The following is a 25,435-nucleotide window of genomic DNA, read 5'->3' on the forward strand; positions in this document are numbered from 1 at the left end:
TTGTTAAAAAATTGAGTCGTCTGCTGATACTTGCTTTGAAGTGGGCTACCATGAAGCTTTGTACTTGAAGTGAGAACACTGAACTCTGACTTTCCTGATGCTTAATGCTTCTGCTGACTTATTTGAAAAATAATTTTGCAAATCATACGTGAAACATCACATCTTAATCAGTTGGTATTTGCTCATGCTTAATGAACTAGTGACAAGCCGTTTCAGTTAGCTGAGGAAGGAGGTAACTTGCTGCACTGATTACTGTTCCAACAAGTGAGATTCAAAAAGGGGCTAATTCTCATTTGCTGGAGAAATCTCAGGCATGTGCAACAATTGCTCCTTCAATTTCTTCCCATTATTCATGCATTTTACTACAGTCAGTAAAATCACAGCATTCATCATTAAACTTTGCTCTACCACTATGCAAGTACCCCATGGGTTAGTTTTCTGCAACTGGGAAACTGACATCTTGGGATACTGTATCTTCACGCTTCTGTGATTATGAGGATAAAGCTCTCTCCACCCACCTCCTGTCTTTCTCACCATCCAATGCTGAGAACTGGAGTTTTGTTTACATGTCGTGGTCAGTATTCTCCAGTGTAGGCAGTTTAAAAGAAATAGTTTGGAATTCCTGCTTCTTGTTGGATTACTTCAATATTCATGGTATTTGGAAACATAGGCTTTCCGTTTGTTCTCACTTTGCAGAAGCCTTCAGATCTCAAATATTTGTTTCATGTCGTGTAACAGTGCTTATCTGTGACCCACATAGAGAAAACAGTTTAATATGCATCTGAGAGCTGCTGTCTTCAGAGTATTCAAGAAGACAATTCAGTATTCCCTAGAAGACTTAATATTCTCAAGATTATGATGCATACCACTAGACTTTGGAACAATCCAGATATCTCTTCTACAATCCTGAACGCTGACAGAGAATATCAGACTTTGCTCTAGCAGTGAAGGTTCTTTCAGAACTAGACACCTTCATTCAAAGCCTGATCAGCTCAATCCCTCATTTCAGGAGAAGAAAACATGTTTTCTCCCACTCGTTTCTATCTCACGAGATTCTTAAAATAACAAGTAAGTCAGATGATGAAACAGCCTTAAGACAAAGGCACTTCAAGCTCAAAGGCCATCCTTGAGGTCATTTTGCCTTTGACAGAGTGTCCACTAACTCCTCTAGTATCACAATAAGAGCAGAGGAAGAGGAGGGATGAGCTCAGGTCCACTTGTGCACTCTGTTCCCTCCAGCCATGCAGTAAAGAGGTTATCACTTAAGTTCATAGAATCATAAAATCACAGAATGGTTTGGGTTGGAAGGGACCTTAAAGCTCATTCGGTTCCAAACCCCTTGCCATGGTCAGGGACACCTTCCACTAGACCAGGTTGCTCAAAGCCCTGTCCAACCTGGCCTTGAACACTTAAAACATCTGAAAGTCCATTCCAACCCAAACCGTTCTATGATTCTATGGTGATTCAATGTAGGTTTACTTAAACTATAAGAACTAGATTTGAGGACCAAACAACTGAAAATTATTTCATTAAAACAAGTTCCAAGACTGCCTACTTTCCCTGAAAAGCAATCCCTGTACTTGTTCACCGCCTGTCAGAGCACGGCCTCCTAACAACCTGTGTTAGGTAAGGCTGATAATCCACAGGCTTTATGTAAGGGATGCAGGGCTCCCCAGGTGCTGGTACAAGCAGTTTTATGGAGACTTTGCCCGGACAGAATAACGTAGCAGGGGTCCCTGTGTTCAAACAAAACAAGTCCAGTGTGTCGACACCATGGTGTCAGACCCGTCCTTGAGATCTCCTTCCTGTGAAGCTGTGTCTGGAAGCGCCTTCACCCTGGAGCCGACCTGCAGGGCACAGTGACCGGCGGGTGCCTGTGGGCGAAGGGACACCCCCGGACCTCGCAGCTCTGCCTTTGCGATCCTCAGGGCGAATTCGGCATTGCCAGGCTTCTCGAAAGTCCATTTTTTCTCTTAAATGACACCTCTCTCGAGCTCTACCGCCAGACAAGGGGTGCCAGCCGGAGGGATGAGGCGCCAAATCCCCCCAGCCTCCCACTGCCGGCTCCACCGCTGCTGCGGGCCCGGCCCGGGTGGGCGTTGAGCGGGGGAGAGGCGGCGCACCGGGGCTGCCCTCCGCCATTGGCCAGGTCCTGCCCCGGGGCGGGCCGGGCGCCGGGGCCCGCTCTGAAGTGCGGGTGCGGGGATGGTCCCCTCCTGAGGGCATTTGGGCACCTTCTCCCCTCCCGCCCGCGGCGGGCAGGGGCAAGGGAGGCGGAGGAGGGAGGGGCGGGAAGGGCCGCCCACCTCGGCGGCTGAGAGCGAGCTGGGGGTGTGGGGCTGGGAACAGGGGGAGCGCGGAGGCAGCGGGACAGTGAGGTGAAGAGCATGGAGGAGCAGCGCGATGTGGAGTCTGCCCGGGCGGCAGACGGCTGCTGAGGCAGCGGCCCGGGGGCGCTGCGGAAACGCCCGCCGCGGACAGAGCCATGCGTGTGGAGAGGTGGCTGGCGGGTCTGGTGTTCCTCCTGTCCCCGCTTGTCGCCGAGGCGCGGGGAGTCCGCTTCCACCCGGGACAAGGTAAACAAGCGGCAACAAAGGCGGCGACTGCCCCGGGGGTCTTGGCCCTGCGGCAGGCACTGTGCCCTGCGGGGCAGCCGGCGCGGGCGGGCAGGAGGGAGCGTTTCCTCGCGGGGCGGGAAGCGGGGCGGCCGATGGGGGATGGCAGGGCCGGTGCGGCTGAAGCGGGCTGTCGCTGGGTGTGCTGGAGGCAGCCCTCACTGCCCCCTCCTGTCACTGCACCCCTGGCTAGTGCAGCGCCGGGAGCCGTGCGGAGGTTCCTGGTGTGTTGATGCACAAGGCTGAGTCTCTTGCTCTCTGTTGCAGAGACCTTAGTGAAGCAGCTCTCCTCCTATGAAATCATCACACCTGTCCGAGTGAATGAGTTTGGAGAAGTCTTCCCTCACACGCATCACTTCAGCAGGAGAAAAAGGAGCTTGGAGGCACCACTGGAGCCCGTTGCTTTCCGAACTCATTACCAGCTCAGTGCATACGGGCAGGTCTTCCAGCTCAACCTGAGTGCTGATGCAGGCTTTGTTCCTGCTCAGTACACTGTGGTGCACGTAGGAGCCCCGCAGAAGCAGTCCTCCCCTGATTTGCGCCACTGTTTCTACCGTGGGCATGTCAATGCACAGGAGACGCACATGGCTGTCTTCAGCATCTGTGGTGGCTTGGTAAGCATGTTGGTTACTGCCTCGTGTCTCCATTCATATTCTCTTCCCTGAAAGAAATGTAGTGGGATGCCTTTGCCATAGAGCTGAGCTGGAAATTCTCGGGCATCGCTCCAAGTAGTTGGTCATAAAATATCTTGGCATCAGCAGTTTGCTGTCATGATGATACTTTTTGGTGGGATACACAAATGCTGCTTTCAAAGGATCTATTGCTGGCCTGTAATAGAATTGGTTGATGTAACTCCTGACGCCAAGAGCATTATAGCAGAGGAAAAAACATGCTTCAGAAACACAGTAAGCTATTGTTTAGATAAAATGATGCCGTTAGTCAGCATCAGTTATGTGTTTGTGGGTTTGTAGATACTGTGTGGTTATGAGCGAGGAATAATGGGGCTTGAGATGGTGAGAGAAGAACTAGTGTTGATATTTTTTTCTTCCTCTACTTTCAGCAGTGCTGTAGAGGTGTGTTGTGTAGCATTGTAGTATTGTGTATTGGTGTGTAGTGGTGCTCTCTAAATCACGTTTCTGTTAAAAGTGAATAGGAAGCTTCCGGCCAGCTTAAGTGGGAGTGTATCTATAAAATGCTTCTGAAGAACTGAATTTAGCAAACAAATAAAAACTGCATCAATGTACATTCTTTACTTATCCCTTGACAGCATTCTTATGTAGCATTCTTCCAAAGTTATAATGGAGAAATAGTAGCGCACAACTGTTAGTAGCACAGAACAGTTGTACTGTGTTGCTAAATCTTATAGTTTTGTGTGTAGGACCAAGAAGACTGCAATACCTACTGCTTTACCACATCACTGTTGACATGCTGAGAATGAGCATGTGTGACATGCATACTGTAAAAATATGGTGTTGTAAATATTACTGTGAATTTACATTCAGGTTGTGCCAAGTTTCTTGAAGTCACACAGGAAAGTAAAGGTGTAAGACGTTATTTTTGGGAAGTGGAAAGAATGCAAATTTGCATTCTAGTCTCTTTCTAGTGGCACATAGAAAATAGAATGGAGTTGGCTGGATGTGTGCAGGAGGGTGTAATGTGTATTAAAAGAAAGTGATGCACATGGTGGAAAAGAGAGTCAGAAATAATTGGTACTTGTGAGAGATACCACTGTTGTCTCGTGATTATTCTTGGGTATTTGGATATATGCCACCTTGTATTTGGGTTGAGGTCTGTAGGCTTGGGCTAGTTCTTGGAGATTACTGGAGGAGCAAGCATTGGAAAACAGTAATTCTGTGTTCATGACAGTTTTGTGTAGGGACCTTGCTGTAAAAACAGAGCTGTCATTAGGTTCTTGTCTGAGTTATCCAAAACCTAATTCAAACCGATACCAAACCTATACGGAATACCCCGATATGTTGCACTCAGAGGGAGTAGGAAAGAGGAGGAATCACAAGGCTTTGGTGGGTGGGTGGGTGGTTGTTGTTTTATTTCTTTTTCCTAGTAGAAGCTCATATACCATGGCATGCTCTCAATGTCTTGTGCCGAAGAGTTTGAGAACTGCTAAATAACAGGTAGTTGAGACAACTTTTAAGTACAGTAGGTACACGTTTTTCAGAGAAATTATTTTCAGCACATATGCAGAGACAGAATTAAAACAGGCAACAAAAGTTACGAAAAGAGAAGATTTAAAAACTCACATTTATTCTGTAAAGAGCATTGCTCTCTGCAGACAATCACTTTTCATTACTTGAACATGCTCATATACATATGCTCAAACTCTTCAGCACAAGACCCCCTTCTTCTTTATAAGAGTTGGAATGCCTCACTTCTCTTGTGTCTATCTCTCTCTCCTTTGCTGGTGTATTACAGTCCGCATCATGTATGTGTCCATTTGGAAATCCCTGAGTGCCTTTAAATTGACCTTTTGCCTCCTCTAGATGAGCCTTGTGGACTTTCACTGACACTTCCAGCTCGACTTGATGTCCTTAGTCATTGTGTGGCTGACAGAGAGCATAGTCTGAGCCACTAGCCAAGACCTTGCTGTCCCAGTGTGCTCGGGATCTCCACTGCTCATTTGACTTTCTGCCCAGGCAGACGCAGCCTTGTGGAGGGCGTGTAGCATACCCGGTGTTGTGGCTGCTTTCCCCTCATTAATGAAGCTGGTGAGGTTTTTGGAAGAGAAAGCAGAGCCCTGCATGGGTACTAGTGCATTTTTTTTTTGTTCCCCAAGGAGGGATTGTGGGGGGATGATGTGGCAGTCATAGCCAGCTGGTTGCCTATATCTGCACAGAGTATCCTCCAGCCTGGCTCAGAGCCTTCAGCATAATGTTCTTTCTTATCCTATGGGTTCAAAGTAAATGTTATGCTCCTCATGTGACTGCCAGGGAGACAGCTTTTTTTTGGAGTTGAGGGAAGAATGGATGTGAAAGGAAGGAGATGAAGGACTAGTGGAATTTTCCTGAGAGATCTTATCTTCCCTGAATGCATTCCCCTCTTCAGGTGGGACTACACTCAAAACTTAGAAAAAGATATTTTTTCTCAAGGTTTTAAGAATTCCATAGTTTTGTGCATACAAGTGTACCTGCAAAAATAAGCTAGTGAGTTATTGCTCTTTTGTTGAACAGCACCATGCCTCCTGAATGCATACAAAGAATTAAGTGTGACTGTGGCTGAGGTAGGATACTATTTACTGTGAGTGAGACAGCAGAAACCATACTAGTGACTTGGTAGCCCTATTTTTTATTTTTTTATTTTTTTTTTAAGTAAAATCCCTTCTCTTTGTAGGGTCCATTTTCCTCAGTGCTGGACTTGAGCTTGACATACAGAAATTAAAATACAAGAGATTGCTTTCAACTATTAGGTATAATTTTACCTTCCAGCTTTGCATATATACAACAGCTGCAGTAGACCAATGCTGTAAAAGCTAGGGAGGAAAAAAAAGGACTTGGACTTAGATAAAAAGGTACAGGGAGTTTGACAGTGGAATTTAAAAAATTGCTTCAAATATGTGCCTGGGTGATCTGAAGGTAAGCCAGGTACTTGCGTTCATTTTATCCTGTAGGCATCTATCCCCAAGCTCTCCTCTGCCTTCCTTCAAAGCCTGCTTCCCAAGTTCCTTCTTTTCTTTTTTCGCATTCTCAAGCTGAGTATGTTCTCCCTCCCAAGCTCTGCTTTCCCTTTTTGCTCTCAGTTAAGCCTTTCTCTGAGTGTGCCAAGAGCATGTGTAACCCAGAGTACCCACAGATCATTGCTTAATGGCTCCTGACACCCTGTACGCAGTTTTGTTGTGTTACATTTCAGAGCATGCCCTAGGTTCAGGGGTGCAAATGGCAAAGGGAGGTTAGAAGGTCAGCAGGGAGTCTGTAGTAATTGCAAGGAGGGAGCGTGTAATTAGGGAAGTTTGGGGTGCTGTCAAAGACAGAAGGTCATTTGGTGTGATGGCCTGGGTGCCTAGTTGAGCATCTGATCACATAGAAGCATCTTTAGAGTAACTTTTTAAAATTCATAGTTTTATTTCACTTTTTATTTTCCTAAGTTCTGTATTTTTATTTTTTTTTTTACTTTTACTGCATCAGTCAATTATAGCTTCTTACAAACGTGGGAAACAAAATCTGCTGAGGATGTCCTTGGGTGCATGTAGACTAAAGAGACCTCTCAAATGTTATCCAGTCAGCAAAATTAAAGAGGTAAAAACTAAATTAAAAAATCATTTAACTTTTGAGAACATATGACTTACAAGTTCATTGACAAATACAAGCAAATACCAGTGAATTAAGTATCTTAAAGTGAGGAAGCTATCACCATTTGTAACTAGAATGAGCCTTCAGTTCTTACCAGGCTCCTGCCTGAAGAAAGAACCATTATTTAAATTAATTTATGTTTTTTTAGTCCTGAGTGAATGCTATAAAAACAGTTTATTTAGTCCTTTGAGAAGCCTGGTATTCTTTCTTGGAGGTCAGGAATGTGACTGATGCTGAGGATAGTTAAAGTCAGTTTTTGTGAGCTGGGAGACTGCCTAAATGCCAAAGGTGTTTCCTGTGACTCTACTGTGAGAGAGGGGAAGCTAAGAAAGGAGGAAATGCATATCTTTTGGGTGTACAGTCTTTGGTGTATAGAGCAATTTCACATGTTCGTTGACTGGCAAAAGTTAGGAGCAGGAAGATACACAAATCTCTTCTTGCATGCATTTGATAGCTATCAGCTTTCTGCAATCCAGGAGGGCAAGACTGCTTTGTTCTAGGTAGCTTCTGAAGCGTAACAAGGTCTACGTGACAAGTTCCTTCCTTGGGAGATCAAGAAAACCCCTTGGTAATGCTCCTTTACTGTACTTCAGGCTTACTTTTGTCAGGAGAATGACAGAAATATGAACCTGGCTGTGGATCTTCAGAATTTCCTCAGTACAAGAGGTTGTGTTTATTTTCTTATTAATATGGGTCAGTGGATCACCTTTGTGAGAGATTTTGAAAACAATTCTGCCTGCTACTATGTGTGAGTGCAGTGGTTCCTTTTAAGGAAAAGTAGGCAGTCCTAGCATTTGTTTTAATGAAATGTAGTTTTTAATTGTTTGGTTAAAAAAGCCCCAAACAACTTGCTAGAAGCTGGTGCTAGCATAGCGAGTGTCTGGTTTCTTGTGGCGATCTAGTACAGGGAAAAGACTCCAGATATTTACTGCTCAGTTCTGTGCTGCTTGGCACTAATAACATCAATGAATTCTTTGGAAAACCACTGTAGTTTAAAACTTTAACACTTGTAACTAGAAGATATGCTTACTTTGACATAACAATGCTTTTAACTCATGGGCTGTCACTTCAAATAAGTTGCCTTCTAAATCTGAATGGCTAATTACTTTTCAGTGTTTGGGTTAAATTTGTAAACTTATGAATAGCCATAAGCCACACGTTTTTATACATTTTGATCTTAATCCAGAGTCCATCATAAGCTAGGAAAAGATAATTTTAAATTGTTCACTAAAGACAATACATTCTTGTTTGGGCAGAGTAAGTCCTATTGCTGCTGATTGGCTGATGTGATGACTTCCACTCAATAGTTCTGGTTTCATTTGTCATATAGGTGAGACTCCAGCCCTGAATCTCTGCAACAGAACAGTCAAAAAATTCAGTGCTGTGTTGTTTTTGTTTTTACTTTGCAATAAAAAGATCAAATGTTCTTTCTTTTTTGCTGTTGTTTTTATAGCTTAACAGAACAAAACAGGATCAGGAAGTAGGCTGAACTCTACCTTCTCTGCATGGAAACGGTCTAGATAAAGATACTTGTGCTTGATTGCTTCATTTGATTGTTTTTACTCTTTTTTCTTTTTTTTTTCTGCTTTCTTTCCTAGTTATTTTTTTTTTTGCTCCTGACTTAACTTCATTTACAATTTTTATCCCATTTACTTTGCTTTGTTTTGCTGTTGGCTTTTTCTTAATATGTATTCTCACAAGCAGGACCAATTTTTAAATATTTTCACTTCTATAACACTTGATCTAGCATTTTCTCAGTAAGAAGTGTCTGAAGTCTTCCCAGCCTAGCTCTGCTGGTCACAGAATGAATGTCACATATCTTTGATATTGCTAACTGGCCTCTCTTTAGCTTTGTTTTCTCACGTAGAGGCACTAGATGTCTTTTTCACATACATCTGAGAGTAGACCATAACACTTGAATTTATTGGAACATGACCCTGTATCCTTGAGTCAGTTTCTACTTGTCTAGGCAAAATCACTGTTCACAGTGCTATTTGTTATAAAATAGTAAAACAGCTTAGGCCCCCTCTGCAGCTGTTACAAAAACCCTGAAATATCCCCAGTACATTTTCCCCAAGCTCTTTACACCTCTCTTTTTCTGGAAAGTATTTCCATAGATACTGTGCTTTACACATGGGCCAGCACAAATCAAGAAATACAGATGGTATTTGTAAATTCATAAAATACATGGAGTTGTGAATTGTGCAGCTGAAGGGTCTGTCACAGAAAATGTCTGTGGGAAGCATTAGGATCTGCCTAGAAGTGTCTGACTTCTGACTGATAATTCTGTGTGAATTGTTAAAGAGACTAGGACATGCTTATGTCACCTTTTATGTGAAGGGTGCTTAGTTGTCACTGGGCTGCCTTTTGCACACATCCCGTGTCTGGTGGCTGCCTTCCCTGGCAAATGATTGAGTACCTTCTGTTTACCACATAAATTTATCTGGTAAAATTTTGATGGCTGTAGCCTCTTTGTAACTGCTGCCTTTATAAAGCCACATTCTTTTTTGCCATTTTGGCTTTGTGACAGGTGAATTTACTGGAAAGCTGCGGGCAGCCACAGGAAGTTGGATTTGGATTTACTTTATTTTTACATTTGTGTATATATATATATATGAGCATTAAACTTACAGAAGGTACATGAACAGGAGTGATAGGAGCCCTTTGCTGGCACTAGGTGAGCTAAATCACTGAAGTTGTGTGCAAAACGTGTCCTTCTATGATGGGGCTACAGAACTCATGGATGGGGTAGAGCAGTTGACGTCATCTACCTGGACTTGTGCAAAGTGTTCGACACTGTCCCACATGACATCCTTGTCTCTAAATTGCAGAGACATCAATTTGATGGGTGGACCACTCAGTGGATAAAGAACTGGCTGGATGGCCGCACACAAAGAGTTGTGGTCAATGGCTCGATGTCCGGCTGGAGACCGGTAACGAGTGGTGTCCCCCAGGGATCGGTGTGGGGACCGGTCTTGTTCAACATCTTTGTTGGTGACATAGACAGTGGGATTGAGTGCGCCCTCAGCAAGTTTGCCGATGACACCAAGCTGTGTGGTTCCGTTGATATGCTGGAGGGAAGGAATGCCATCCAGAGGGACCTCAACACGCTTGTGAGGTGGGCTGATGCCAACTTCATGAAGTTTAACCATGCCAAGTGCAAGGTCCTACACCTGGGTCAGAGCAATCCCAGGCACAGCTACAGGTTGGGCAGAGAAGAGATTCAGAGCAGCCCTGCAGAGAAGGACTTGGGGCTGTTGGTCAATGAGAAAATGAACATGAGCGGGCTTCAGTGTGCGCTCGCAGCCCAGAAAGCCAACCGTATCCTGGGCTGCATCAAGAAGAGCGTGACCAGCAGGTCAAAGGAGGTGATCCTGCCCCTCTACTCTGCTCTCGTGAGACCTCACTTGGAGTATTGTGTGCGGTTCTGGTGTCCTCAACATAAAAAGGGCATGGAGCTGTTGGAACAAGTCCAGATGAGGGCCACGAGGATGATCAGGGTAGTGGAGCACCTCCTGTGTGGAGACAGGCTGAGAAAGTTGGGGCTGTTCAGCCTGAAGAAGAGAAGGCTGCATGGAGACCTCATAGCAGCCTTCCAGTATCTGAAGAGGAGCTATAGCGGTGCTGGGGAGGCACTCTTCACTAGGAACTGTAGTGACAGGACAAGGGGTAACAGGTTAAAACTCATAGAGGGGAAGTTTAGATTGGATATAAGGAAGAAATTCTTTGCTGTTACGATGGTGAGGCACTGGAATGGGTTGCCCAGGGAGGTTGTGAATGCTCCATCTTTAGCGGTGTTCAAGGCCAGGTTGGATGAGGCCTTGGGTGACATGGTTTAGTGTGAGGTGTCCCTGCCCATGGCAGGTGGATTGGAACTAGATGATCTTAAGGTCCTTTCCAACCCTAACTATTCTATGATTCTATGATTCTAAAATGGTGTGATTGGTTTTGGTTTTTTTTTTTTTGGTCTTAAGTTAATGCTTCTAGCCCCAGGTAGTAGTTAACAGTTATCCGTCATGGATCTTGGGGAAACTTTGTACTTTTGGGGAATTAATAAGTTTCCCATGTAAGATAATGTATCAGCAATAGTCTTGGTTGTCATTCCATTTCAGACATACACTCACGTAGAAAATAGGTTATGGTAGCAAAACCAGACACTGAGAACAGTTCATACGTTCTGGGTATACACATATTGACAAAAGTGCTCAAGGTACCTCACTGTGTGGTTTACTAAACCAGGTGAAAATCTCACCACAATTTGCATGTACTTAAGTGATAACTACCTGATGTCACATGTGAGGTTAAAAGGACTTTATGGAGCTATTCATCTCCCAGTGAAAGAGAAAGGGAGTTCTGCACGTACTTAAAAACATCAAAGCTAGGAAGTTCTATTTAAGGAAAGATAGATAAGTTGCAAATGTAAATTTGCTTTACATTTACTCAGACAGACAAGATTATATGATGGCGTTTCCTCCAGGGTTAAACATATGGATTCCCTAGATCTGTGTTCTGTGAGATTAGTTTGCTTGATGATGTTAAAAAATGCCCAAACCTGAAAAGCAGAAATCAAAGCCAACCACTCCCTTCCTCCCAAAACCCCCCAACCAAACAAAAAGCCCCTTTATCATAGAATCAATTAGGTTGGAAAAGACCTTTAAGATCATCAAGTCCAACCATTACCCTGGGACTGCCAAGACCACCACTAAACCATGTCACTGAGGGCCTCATCTATAAGGTTTTTGAACACTGCTGCCACTTCCCTGGGCAGCCTGTTCCAATACCTGATCACCCTCCCTGTGAAGAAGTTTTTCCTAATATCTAATCTAAACCTCCCCTGGCGCAGCTTGAGGCTGTTACCTCTTGTCCTATCACTTGTTATCTAGGGGAAGAGACCAACCTCCACCTCACTACAACCTCTTTTCAGGTAGTTGTAGAGAGCGATAAGGTCCCCCCATGAGCCTTCTCTTCAGACTAAACAACCCCAGGTCCCTCAGCCGGTCCTCATAAGACTTATTCTCCAGACGCTATACCAGCTTTGTTACCCTTCTCTGGAGCCCGCTATAGCACCTCAATGTGTTTCTTGTAGTGAGGGGCCCAGAACTGAACACAGGATTCAAGGTGCAGCCTCTCCAGTCCAAATACAGGAAGGGTGATCACTTCGCTGGCCCTGCTGGCCACACTGTTTCTGATACAGGCCAGGATGCTGCTGGCCTTCTTGGTGGCCTGGGCACGAGCTGGCTCATGTTTGGTTGCTGTCAATCAGCACTCCCAGGTCCTTTACTACCAAGCAGCTTTCCAGCCACTCTTCCCCAAGTCTGTAGTGTTGCATGGGGTTGTTGTACCCCAAAGGCAGGACCTGACACTTTGCCCTGTTGAACCTCATACCATTGGCCACAGCCCATTGATCCAGCCTGTCCAGATCCCTCTCCAGAGCCTTCCTGTCCTTCAGCAGATCGACACTCCCAGCCAATTTAGTGTTGTCTGCAAATTTACTGAGGGTGCACTCAATCCCCTCATCCAGATCATCAGTGAGGGTACTAAACAACACTGGCCCTAACACTGAGCCTTCAGAGACACCACTACTGACGGGTCACTGACTACACGTTATACCATTTGCCACCACTACGTATACCACCATTTATGTATATATGCATTTTGTTTAACCAGTTTCAACAGGCATTGCAGAATAGCTGCCTTTTCCATAATGAAATCTCCATGTATATATCTATGAAAAAAGTTGTTATGCATAATTTTTAATTGACTTGTCTAGTTCATTCATTGTGAATTGTATATAAAGGTAAAAACAAATTTCCCCTCTCTCTCCCTTCCACTCCAGTGACTCTTGGTAATTGCCATGAACTCTTTCCAGCTGTCTTTGAGATTGTTACTGCAACATTCTCCCAGATACTCTGCTATGTAGCCAGTCTGTTGTTACATCTGTATTTAGAAACACCAGGAATAAAATTTTTACTAGGTTTCAGTCTGACTTTCTTGCCTAGAATAGCCTTACAAAGTGATGTTCAGAATACCTAATGGCCAGGTTTTACACTTCCTGCAAGAATATTCTTTCCCCTATGCATTATGCAAAAGGGAAATATGGAAATATGTTTGTTTGGGGTTTTGTGTGTGTGTGTGTGTTCCTGAATGAAAGTAACTTGGCAGTAAGGATGCCAGATCCACTGCTACAGTTATCAGGATGGCTAGATCGGATATAAGCCAAATATACAAATGGGTAAAATCCCTTTAGGAGTTTATGTGGGATTTAAATTCCAGTCTGGAATTCTGTAATTTTACTTAACCAGTGATTAGGTGCTTTTCCAGACTGGGACATTTCTGAGCATAAGTGGATTCCTCATCAGTTCTGGTCAAGGTGTGATTAGGTGTGCTAAAGGTGTGATTACAGTCTGCTCATGAAATCTTAACATGACAGAATTTGCAAAGAGAGGTATTTAGATCATAGTTAGACTTAAAATGAAAGGTTTTTTTTCCCTGTAATAGCCGTTTAGCATTTTATTCCATTTCTTGAAGAACTTAAAATATATTTCAGTCGCTTCTGCAAAGGTGTTCCACCAGGAAATACTTATTCATCACTAGATATTTCTTCCCTGCTGCTTAGCTAGTATATTTGTTATTTTATTTTTCCTATTTCTATTATATTAGTTCTAGTTTTGGTTGATACATTAGCTCACAACCACTGCCTCTTGTTTCTAACTGAATTATCCTCTATCAGAAATATATATTCTGAAATATTTATGATATAATATCATATATCAGAAATATATATATATGGAATATATATTCCAGATGTTGGCAGTGTACCATGATCAGATAACCTTTAATACCTTTTTCTTCAGTAACTATGCTATGCTTCTTAAGGCTTTCACTAGAAAACATTGCTACAGTGGAGCAAGAAGAAAAAGGTGAAGGCCTTCTCACATGATTCTGAGGAGCTTTGAATTGACACAATGGAGAGGGAGGAGAGAGAAAAAGAGAATATTATAAAAGGAAGTGATTTAGTGATTTACTTTGACCATGAAAGTATTCTTGTTGTAAACTACTTTCAGGTTGTTGAGTTTGAGTTAAGAAGCCATACCATAAGGCCATGAAAAATACTTGAGCACAGGACTGGAGCTTACCTGGCAGGAGTCTGCCAGTTGAGTTGTGTTTTCCAGAACTTTCAGTTGTTCTTCAGCATTTTTCTGAAACATTTCCAATTTTGCTGTTGGACGTATTAAGATTAATTCCATGTTTCTGAAGCCTGCTATATATCCCTTATGTTTTCCATGTGTTCTATGAAGTTGCCATTATACACAAAGATATAATTTGTATGTGGGTATGGTACATACTTTAACCATAACTTCTGCAATATTTATTTCTACTACTCTTAGAACAGAGCAAATGTATTGATTAAGACTATTCAGTTTTAAGCCACTTTAAAGCACTAAGACATACCATATATAGTGAGTAGCTGTGTTGATCCATTGAACCTTGATTTAATATAAAGTGTCTAACTTATCCAGAGTATTTTAAATCCAAGAAATAAATAATCTTTCTCATGTGGGTTTTCTCATAAATTTCCTCAAATCTAGGCATATGCAGAGTCCTGAGTTAGCACTCCTTCTTTGGACCACTTATTTATGATGTGTAAGAGACTGTTTTCAATTTTGTGCTCCACTTCTACTGAAGAGATCTTTTAAATGTACTTTTACCTCTTTATCTGAGAACAGAAATAGAATGCTTCAGGCAGATTTCTTGTTATATGATTTGAGAGGCATCTGTAGATGATAAGTTAATCCAGTTTATTTCTGATTTCATTTCCTGCAAATGCTCGGGCTCCTGTTTCAACAACCTGCCTCTGTACATCTAAGTGACTTTGCTTTATTTGGTTTTACCAAAAGTATTTCTAATTTGGATCTCACAGCCCTTTTCCTTGTGCACCTAGCTCACAGTAATAGCTCCATTTTTATTAGCAGAATCTGTGGCCAGATTAAGTATTACTTATTAATGTATGAAGAACTATAAAACAGTATAGCTGGTGACTGAATTTTTGAAGACCTATGTGTTAGGAAAATGAAAAGATAACCATTTGTAACTGATCAAAATCCATCTTTAGTCTTCATAGATAACTTAAAGGATTTGGATTGGTGGTTTCAATCTCAATATCTGCTTGGATTAGAAATAATAAATATCATATACCTTCTCAAGATAGAACACTTTGCATTGCTTATCCTTTGGTCTTTCTCGCGTACAATATAATGAGGAGTTCTCAACTTGGATAGAGGATGTGCAAAAATATTGTTGTAGACAACTGATGGGACGTATTCCTAACTAGTCAGTGGTAGTAATTACTTGCTTCTCTATGTATACTTTGAGGAAAGATTGAAAAGTTGTTGCATTACAGATTTTTTGTTCAGCTATTTCTTTTATATCTAAACAGACAGCTGATCCTGGGGCATTATGCAAGAATCAGTGGGACAGAGAGTAAACAAGTGAGAGGAAACCTGGCTCTGTTGTCCTAACATAATTACCCCAACTACCTGAGAAGGTGGAATCTCCAGTCTTAAAGACACTATTGTTCCTTCTTGTATTAATCTTTTGATTTAAAGCAAAAAGCTAGGAATAATTCTGAGGCCATGAAACATAATACAGTGTTCCTCCCTTCTAGCTGTCTGTCTTAACTTTTTGGGCTATAAGTTTATGGTGTTTTTTTGTATTTTTTTGGTTATAACAAAGGAGATTTTTTTGGTTTTGTTCTTTTCTCCCTAGATGACTTCAGTGTGTCTCTTTTTCAGCAGAAGATTCTTCAGTTCTGGATTTCAGTTAAGAACAGTTCTGATTGAATTCTGATACTTAGACTATAGAGTAATGAAAGTTGAGCTGCAGATGTTTACAGGCATTTTATATTGTGTATTCATTGTTAGGCTCAGCTTGATGCACAGGCTTTGTAGTGCTATTCTGAGTTGCTTGATGGATTGGTTGTCCAGTAAACTGTTGCTGATATGAAGTTGCTTTTTTTGCCAGGAAAAATGGTTCTGTGTGCCAAGTGACCCTTACTATTTCAGTTGAAAAATATATTTTTTTGTTAGGAGGCATAGATTTTTAACTGTACAGAGGAGTTGGTATGCAGTGTTAATGATTTCAATTGCTAGTGCTTAAACAGAAGTGTGGGAGTGCACATCTACAGAAGGGGCAAGGCAGAAATACTTCTTTTGGAGTAGCACCAATCTTAGATTGACTTAGATCGATGCCTTATGATGATTCTTCCTAATCTACTGGGTAGGATAATGTGCGCATAAATATGTTTTTGAATTTCTAAATAGGTTTTTTTTCCTCTGGTAGTGCTTGGTTGACTAAGTATGGGGTAAGGAGTCTGAGTGGAATTTTCAGTGATCAGGTACTCACTCAAAATCATAGGTCTTAATGATGGTTTGGGGTTGGTTTTTTTTTGACTGTGAAATGGTAGAAAAATAAAGTCTTGTTCTTGCAATTCATCTTTTCTAGTGGAAGTCTGATACTGTGAAAGGTGAGTTTAGTTTAAAATTGAGCACAAATTGTATATTAGATCTGTGCTGTTATTCTCATAATTGGTATGTTCGTTGTAGCTGAAACCATTTCTTTGTAAAATTTGAAAGCCTGCTAATTCAAAAAGCCATTGAAGAGACACATACAGCATATCTGCTTTAAGTATTGGAAAGAGTAGGAGGGAAGTAAAATATATATTGGAATAAAACTGTAGCAATAAAGTTTTTGCTTAAATCTAAAGGATTATATTTAAAATGTCTCTTATATAATAATAGTGGTATATCAAGAGAAAAGACCTAATTAGCATGTTAGTGTTCACAAATGGGATGGGGTCAAATATATCATGTGTTGTAATTGGGAATTTAATAACATATAATAAACATCAACATGAATATGAACTTTAGCATCAGTTACTTGCTTCTTTGACCCTGAGTGACAGGCTCTTCTTCTCTGTCCCTGTCATTTTGCCCAGAAGGTTGCACCTACTTAGGGCTAACTGACAGGTTGTGGCATATCTCTTCCTGAGGCCCTTTCCAGGGAGGCACATAGCGTTCTCAGTACGCTCGATCTGCCATCCTCTACAAATCACATGCCTTGGAAACGGTGGATGTGAGAAGGCTGAACTGAACATGTAAAAGATCCAGCAGGAAGACTACCTGCAAAGAATTTAAATGGAGCTGAGAGGGAAAAGTGTTTCTCTGAGTTAGATGTAAGCAGTCTTGAAAGGAAAAATACTACTTAGCTGGGTCTTTTTTCATTCTGCAACAAAGGTGATGCAGAGGATCCAACCACAGTTGGTTTACAGTAACTTTGGATGATACGTATGCTATGTATCAGGCAAGATTACAGATAGTCTGATGTATGCCTGAAGCCTAACAGACTTTTAGACATAGGAAATTGAAAATATTTTAGAAGGATCCCAAATTCAAGAGGATAATATAATTACAGTACAGTATCCTGGACACTAAGGTAGTATGCCGCAGATTTTAAAAGACAATTTGTATGTTGTGTGGGAAAAAAAGTATTCTCACTTCTCGTCTGTCTTGCTCTGCCACTTTCTTTACAACCCTGAGTTTCAAGGTTGTAATGAACACTTAATCTCTTAAACTATATTATGTAGATTATCACTGTTCTCTTATTGGTCAACATGCCACTCTAATATGGTAAAACAGCTAACAGAATGCAGTGCACCTGCGCACTCTTAAGTGCTTAATTGGCTGAAGTTTAGAAGTTGCCAAAAAGTCTGAAAAATAATTTGATTAAATTCTTACATGTTTTTTAATCCTCCTACTGTCCTGAAATAAGGTTCTTAATCCATAGAAAACTATGAATTTGGTTAGAAATACAGTAAGAAAGAAGAGATTCAGTTTTATGATTTCATAATTGAAATTATTAGTTAAAATTATGAAATTGGATTGTGGGGTAGAGGGGTGGGGGAAAGGAGCTTAATTTTTGTTCTTTTTCTTTGTGTATGTGCCAGTGCGCTTGTTAGTAACCAGCTTCCTTTGATTCCCATTACATAGTTACCCATGTGTGTCTGCTGTAGAGGTTGGGGTTGAAATTGAGGATAAAAATGCATTAATGAAACTGTCAACTTTGAATTCCTGGAACCTGTTTTGAAGTCTTTAAAAAAAATATTGGGTTAACACTGTTTCTAATCTATGGTCAGAATACAATACTATATAAATTATGTAAAGGGATAAAAGCCGACAAACCAGTCTAGAATTTGGACAGCACTCAAATCCTGAATTTCTTGATGGCTTCTGCTTGCTTTTGCACATTTCCTAGCTGGTCCTGCTTGCTTGTACCTAGATTCTCTATGTTTGTGAACCCTTTTGTTTCATTAACTGTATAGTGATTACCTGTGATACATTGTTAATACAAAGAGTAGTCTGTTATGAGTTATTCTGGTGAGACAAGTCTCTGAAAGCAAATTTCTCTTTGACTTACTTTCAAGCTTCCATCTCCCCATTGTACTGAAGCTTCCTCTGTCTCAAGTGCAAATTTATGTAATTATTTCAATGAAAATGATGTTTATATCAATATTTTTAGTGGAAAATAAATCAGTCACTTCTCTTACTTTCAGATGGGCACCTTTAAGGCACATGACGGTGAATATTTTTTAGAACCTCTGATGAAAGCGGATGGAGGTGAACATGAAGATGAGCATAACAAACCACATCTTATATACAGGCATGAAGAACTTAAATATCAGAAATCCCATAAACCTTGTGAAGTTTCAGGTATAGTCATACTTTAAATTTTAGTGTGACTTTTTTCAACTGTCAGATGTTTAAAGAATTTAAAAAGTTATTTTTTGTAAAAAATACTCATCTCCAGTGTGTTCCATTAGAAGCTACATGGAGGCTTGGCAGCCATTTCTTCTTTTCTTATTTTTTCTGCTAGTGGCTAATTCAAATGTAGGACAAAATGTGCATGTTTAAAAAAAAAAATTAAAAATGATATTGCAAGAACTTCTCTATGGGTTTATTTTACACCTACATCCCATATATAAACTTTGATGGAGTAAATCCGCAAAAGTTGTTGTTGCCTATATTCATGAAAGTTAATAAACTTAGTGCAAGTCTAATGGATAATACAGGACATCTGTCTTCCTTATTAGTGGGAGTATTTAATTTTACCCATTAATGTAGATTTTTGTCCTTATAAGTGTTTTAATAACTTATTCATATTGCACATTCATAATAATTAGTTTTACTTAAAATAAACTGGAGTAATTTACAATGCAATTGTCACATACTATTAGGATATATAACAAGTGTATGATTGTACTTTCATAGATTCACAGTATATAGGTTAATCATTAAGCAGAGTAACTTAAGAGTGAGAATGTATGCACTGAAAGGGAATAGAAAGACAAAAAATCTTTGTTAATACCATGAAGCAGTAAGTAAAAAGCACTGTGCTTTAAACTAACGTGTTTTTTAGTTTTTTAACAGAAAATGTACAGTAGTTGTCTTTCACAGTTCTGCATGCATATTTATAGTTGGAAAATTAGTGCAATATGAGAAAGACACCTGCAGTTACCATCAAAGTACAGTAACTAGACAAAAGAGTGGGATTAGAAAAGATTTATTTGAAATTGTAGGTATCCATGGAGTCATTCTAAACACTGAGATACTTCTGCTTTGTGATATAATGATGTAGAAGCCTTTGAAGATCGTGTCTGAGCAATGCACTTCTTAACCTTTACTATTGTACTAGTGCTATTTAAAAGTGGTTTTAATTATGTTGGAAACAAATTCTTTTTTAAAGCCTAATGATATAAATGCTTTTTTTTCTTTTGATAGACGCATACAGGCTTTGTTTGTTTGGCTTCAAAGAAAACACTACTGGGTGGAGATTCACAGAAGGAGAAAGCAGATCATATTTACTTCTGCTTGGCATTTAGAAACATCCTGTCTAATTAAAATTCTACACCTTTTGTGAGATTGAAATCTGTGTTTATGCATTTTGGGTGTACTCGCACTTCTGGAATGTTTAAGCAAGGCTGAGGGCATTAGTATGGCTAGCTGAAGAAAACAAAACTAATAAAATTTCAACTTTATTTTCTTAAAGAATATCTGTCCAGATGTTTGGAAATATAAATTGCAAAACTAATGGTGTAGCTTGGGTGGCTACTGATTTTTGAATTTTGAAAAATTCATAGAATTCTTAAAGTATATTTTATACTCAGAAACAGTATGTTGAGAATTCTACTTTTCCATAGATACTAAGGCCAGAAAGCAGCAGTTATGATCATCTTGCATTCAAAAGATTGTAGTGAAAGGTATTTCTCTTCTTTAGCTCAGTTTTAGGAAGGTGATGCTATCTATTTGTTGATTGTCATTGCAGAACAAGGACTTAGTACTTTGTTTGAAAATCAAGCAAGTGTTGTTATTTCTGATTCTTTTTTAATGATGCTTATATGTTATGCTTAATATGTACTGAACCAAACTAGAGGACTTCCAGTTTGTTGTGTGGTTTGTTGATTTGGTTTTCTTTTTCCTATGTTGTGTATGAAAATTCTATTAATATGAGCAACCTAGTGAGAAAAAAGCTCCAAGCATTAAGAATATGGTCATTTTTCCTCTTTTCCATTTATTGGAGCAACTACAAAAGACTATAAAGCACAGATTACTGTCATTTTTGGGTGAGTGAAGTTGCAGAAATGCTCATGGAGAAAAACCTTGTGCTGTTATATTTTTGACCTTCTGAAGAAGAGATTTGTCTCCTTTAAGGCTAGTCTTGCCCAGTTATTCATATCCTCCCTTCAAGGAGGGAGGAACAGAATATATCTAGCAATACTTATGATCATGAGAGTTTCTCTAGTTAAGTAAACCTTGACAGAGAATATGGAGAGGGGAGCATTCAGTACATCTTTTTAGTTTGACATTGGACCATGATAATTACTTTTTAAATTGTCAAACTAGTCTTTTCCTCACTTTGTGCTAGTTTCTTCTAAATTAACTTGCTGATGAAAAATTAATTGGAAATGCTGGTACAAGCCTTACTCAAGTCAGGATAGGACATCTGCTTGATTTTCCCCTATCCATAATCCTCTCTCTTTAATACAGAGAAGTTCATCTAAGTTTGCCATAAGAAATTTTTCATAAATATGACAGATATTACTCATCCATTTGTTGATTTCTTTAATAAACAAAATTAAATTTACTTGTTCTGGTATTGAATTTATCTTGGCTAGTCCAGAAATTCAGGTTGTCTGTAAACTCCCACTTTAAATATAGATGTTGTTTCTCATTTTGCCAGTACTCTGAAATCTCAGATATCTTTTGTGACCTGGTAAAGTTAATGTGCTTATGAGATTGCTTCAGCCAGTTCTCTTCAGTGCATCAAACTCAGTCAGTTGCAACACATCTGATATGCTTAGAATTTTTAAAAGAATTAGGAGACAGATATCCTTTGGCAGCCACTTTTAAAAGGAAACCTCCAGAAAGACGATGGAGGTTTGTTCTGAGGGGACTGAGGTGTCTAGTTAGGTGCTTAAGTTCTGGAGAATAGTGAGAATTTAGATATGCTTCTCTGTTAATGTGGGTTATTGCTAAGATGACTCCCTGTTCAATGCATAGAATTTATGTGTCAAGCATCAGAAGCCTTTGGTGGCTGGACTGTACAGCATAATTGGAACTATTACACTATTTAGTTTGGAGGTATCTGAGGGGATTCTATATTTCCTTTAGAACCTCATCCTACATAATGAATATTAACAAAGCTGTCAAGGAATTCACTGTAGGCTTTTGATACATGCTTCCTTATGAAGTAAACTCCATATTTATATAAATAGGGGCTTGAATTCAGTTCTCAGGCGTAGTCTTTGTGATGGTTTGTTTTGGTTGGTTCTATTGGTGTCAAAGTTTTGTGTGTAAAAGTATGTGCTTTGTTTAATAAACTTGCTTCCTTCATTGCATTGCTTAAGCTGCAGTATTTACCTCCTTCCAGCCTACCTGTTTGGATTATACTATATAATACTGCTATCTCTTAACTAATTTTTAACAAGAATCCATATATGATAGAACTATGTGTACAAGATATCTAATGTGATGTTCCTATTACAGCCTTCCATGGCTTTGTGTTTTTTTGTTTGGTTGGTTTTTTTTTAATTCTTGCACTGGTTCTCTTGGAAGTAAGATCATAAATAGCAGTTTGTATTGTCTATTTTCGGCAGCCTTTTGCTTGTTTCTCTTTAAATTTAGAAACTGCATTCAACAGTAAATCTTTTCTTACTTCACAGAAAAAGAATTGAAGAGCAGCACTTTACTACATCCAGCCTTCAGCAGTTTAAATGAAGAGAGCAAAGTTTTACAGAAGTCTCTCAGTTTAGAGTACGCTTTAAATAACCTATCTATAGAGGATGGTGGCAATCCACATTCCAGGAAAAAACGTTTTCTTTCCTATCCAAGATACGTAGAAGTGATGGTTACAGCTGACACCAAAATGGTTCATCACCATGGACAGAATTTACAGCACTACGTACTAACATTGATGTCAATAGTAAGTAAACTTAAGCTCATAAGTATTACCTATTTCAGCTATTTCTGTTTTGTTGTTTTCTCTTCTGCAACCTCCTTGTCTTGTGGTTTGACTCAAATCTGTATTAGAAAAAAGAGATCCCATAAAAGATTAAAAAAAAAAAAAGTAGGGCCCAAATTTCAAATTAGGGATCTTTTAAATTTAATACAGTAAGTAAGTGTAGGTGAAATGGTGTGACCTATTTCCTGATTTGTTGTTGCTTTAGAAGAATTCCTATGCTTCAGTGAGTTAAATGTATGAATATATTGCAGTAGGCAGAGGTTAAAAGGCATTGTGAACAAATGCCTGTTTATAATAATCCTAGCTTTTCAAGTAATTCCAAATTAGTATGGGTCAGACTTTGAGTTGGTGTCATTTAGTTGAGCTTTTTCTGTGGTGAATTCTTTCTTGAACTGAAAGTAATTTCTTGTATGGATTCAGGATCTAGTAAAATAAGCTCTGTAAAATCAAAGGGTTATTGTGACATCTGTTGAACCATTTTTTTTAGGAAAAGGCCTGCTAAAGTAGTCTGCATAATAATTATTTCTAGATTTCTGTCCTTCTACCTATTCAAGAAGCCTAATTTGTATGAAACTGCATCTAACATTGGGCAAATTAAAACACCTACATATAGATATCTATAGAGTTCTGCTTTAAATAAGAGAACTAGTTACTTAACCAGTTATAGACATCTGCTTTAGAATGAACAGAATAGCTCTCTAGTTTCCACTGGGATCAGTTAATTTGCTTTATATAAGTGTCTATGGCCATTTAAGATGCCATAGAATATTTGACTTGGCCTCAGCTGCTGCATCATGAAGGTGTGCAAGTCCCATGTGGATCATGTGTCATATCTGTCAGTTCTGTATAGATAACCTATAGCATCTGACATGACACTAGATAACGTGTAGTTAGGCAACTGATCTGAATTCTGCTCACCAGTCTAGATCTCCAGCTAATGGCAGTAGAGGTGCTGTCACCTATTACACAGATGTAGGCACTTAAATTTAGAAGATGGAATTTTCTTTAATTGCTTTTTAAGAGAAATAATGAAATTTGAAGGGAGATTAGCATACTTTAATTTGATTAAGTCTTCTGATTTATTTTTTTTACTAGTAGCGATGTGAAGATCTGGAAGTCCATGTATTACAAAATAAATGTGTGTTGAAAGGTGGATTTTTCTGTATCTCAAAGTACAGACTTAGTTTGGAATTATTCTAGAAACAACTGATGCCAAAGATGCCATTTTTTTATAAAATTACTTTTATAATCCAGAGCTGTACCAAGAACCAAATGTAATAGTTAAATCATCATTTGAAAATGGAAGCTGTTTTTTACAAAACTTTACAACAAGATAAAAGGGACCATTTATTGTGTAATTTTCATGAGGCACTGTTGTGATTATAGAATGTAATTCATGACGTTCTTTCTTAAGAACAAACATTGATCCTGCATCTGCAGATGTTGTATATTCAATCAGTATTCCTTACAGGGCAATGTTTCATCTCTCTTTTTACTTGCACAGTTGGACTTCTACTAGATTAATAGGGTATGCATTGTGTAATTGCTGCTGAAGAGAGTCTATATATGAACTGTTTTTAAGATCTAGCATTTAAAATACATATGTGTGAGTGAAAGAATACCAGTTCTTTGCTAAAAAGCTGTGACTTCGTTCTTGTGCTTACTTATCTATGCTATGAAATAGGGCTTAGTGCAATTATTGCTGGCTCTGAGGTAGTGGCATGCAATAAGATGCTATATCTATAATGTGAATTTAGTATCTTTGAATACCAGAGCAAAATAGTAAGGTGTAGCTGGCATCTTCTGGCTGCTCTTATTCCACATGTACATCTGCTACTTCTGAAGGTAATCTTGAAACAAAAAGCTAAGACGTTAGTTCTAGAAATGTTTAGTTATAAATGCAGGTTTTTAATATAAAATCAGATCATAATTCTAAAAGATTTTCTTCACAGAATCCACCTCTGAATATGTGTCTCTGCTCGTATCACTTCTTGAAGTTGTAAAGGTACCTTTGGAAGTCATCTTGTCCAACTCCCTACTCACATATATATTGCTTTGTGAAATCAAATAATGCATATGAAGATACAGTCTTCAGTCTCTTCTTTACTCATTCTTCTCCTTTCCCATAATAGGTTTGGGTTTTGGTTTGTTTGTTTGGTTTTTTTTTCAGTAAAGTATTAATAATATGAAGAGTAGGAAAACAAATGACTAGCAGTCTTTGCTATGTAATCTGTATTAGAAGTCATCAATATGCAGGTGGGTCATTTCTTGACCCACAGCCTAATTAGTGTTTGAAATCGAACCATTATTAGTCTTAGTTGATTACCAACCATTAACATCCTGTTAACCCCCATAACATCCTGTTACGGTATTGTGTCAGATTGTTGGCTTTTTAAATGAATCAAGCATTGTACTCTACTTTTATAAGCATTCTGAAACTTTTAAGGATATTCAGTTTTGGCTTGGATTTTAAAGAAACCTAAAAAGTTTTAGCATGTAAATCCCATTAAATATTAATGAAACTTAGACATCCAGCTCCCAGAAGAATCTTTAAAATCCTGGGCCATTTTTCTTTCTTCTTTTTTCCTTCTTTTTTATATTGGCATCCACAGAGCAAGCAAAGTAAGTTGGCTGCTATAGGATATTGTTTTATGAGTGGAAAATAAGAAATGAAATATACTGCTAAATATTTTTAGGGTTTTAAGTGTCTTGTCACTTATCCAATTCAACCTGAAAAGGCTTAACTCTCAGCATGTGAGTAATCCCACTGAACTGGAACGTATTTTCTCATTTCTTCAAAATTGCATGAATCTTGGCAAGTTGAGTAGTCACAGTATTCACACTCTGTCTTGGAAATACTTACTAGTTCTGATGGAAATGTGTATTTAAGAGAACAAAGAATACCTTTGTCATAGGACTTTATCAAAACTTTTGTATTGAAATACA

At 39.4% G+C, this 25,435-nt stretch overlaps 1 protein-coding gene across 1 annotated transcript in view; it reads left to right on the forward strand.

The window, feature by feature from the left end:
- Positions 1–2,485: 2,485 nt before the first annotated feature.
- Positions 2,486–25,435, forward strand: part of ADAMTS20 (ADAM metallopeptidase with thrombospondin type 1 motif 20) — a gene marked incomplete at both ends in the record, with an annotated part of 88,581 nt that continues 65,631 nt past the window's right edge. Inside the window, 4 exons of the mRNA XM_080623836.1 lie at positions 2,486–2,576; positions 2,883–3,229; positions 18,525–18,681; positions 22,191–22,450. Coding sequence (XP_080479962.1) covers positions 2,486–2,576; positions 2,883–3,229; positions 18,525–18,681; positions 22,191–22,450 — 855 coding nt within the window. The remainder of the gene's footprint in view (positions 2,577–2,882; positions 3,230–18,524; positions 18,682–22,190; positions 22,451–25,435) is intronic.

This window comes from Psittacula echo, assembly GCF_963264785.1.
Source record: "Psittacula echo genome assembly, chromosome: 1".
Classification (NCBI taxonomy): Eukaryota; Metazoa; Chordata; class Aves; order Psittaciformes; family Psittacidae; genus Psittacula; species Psittacula echo.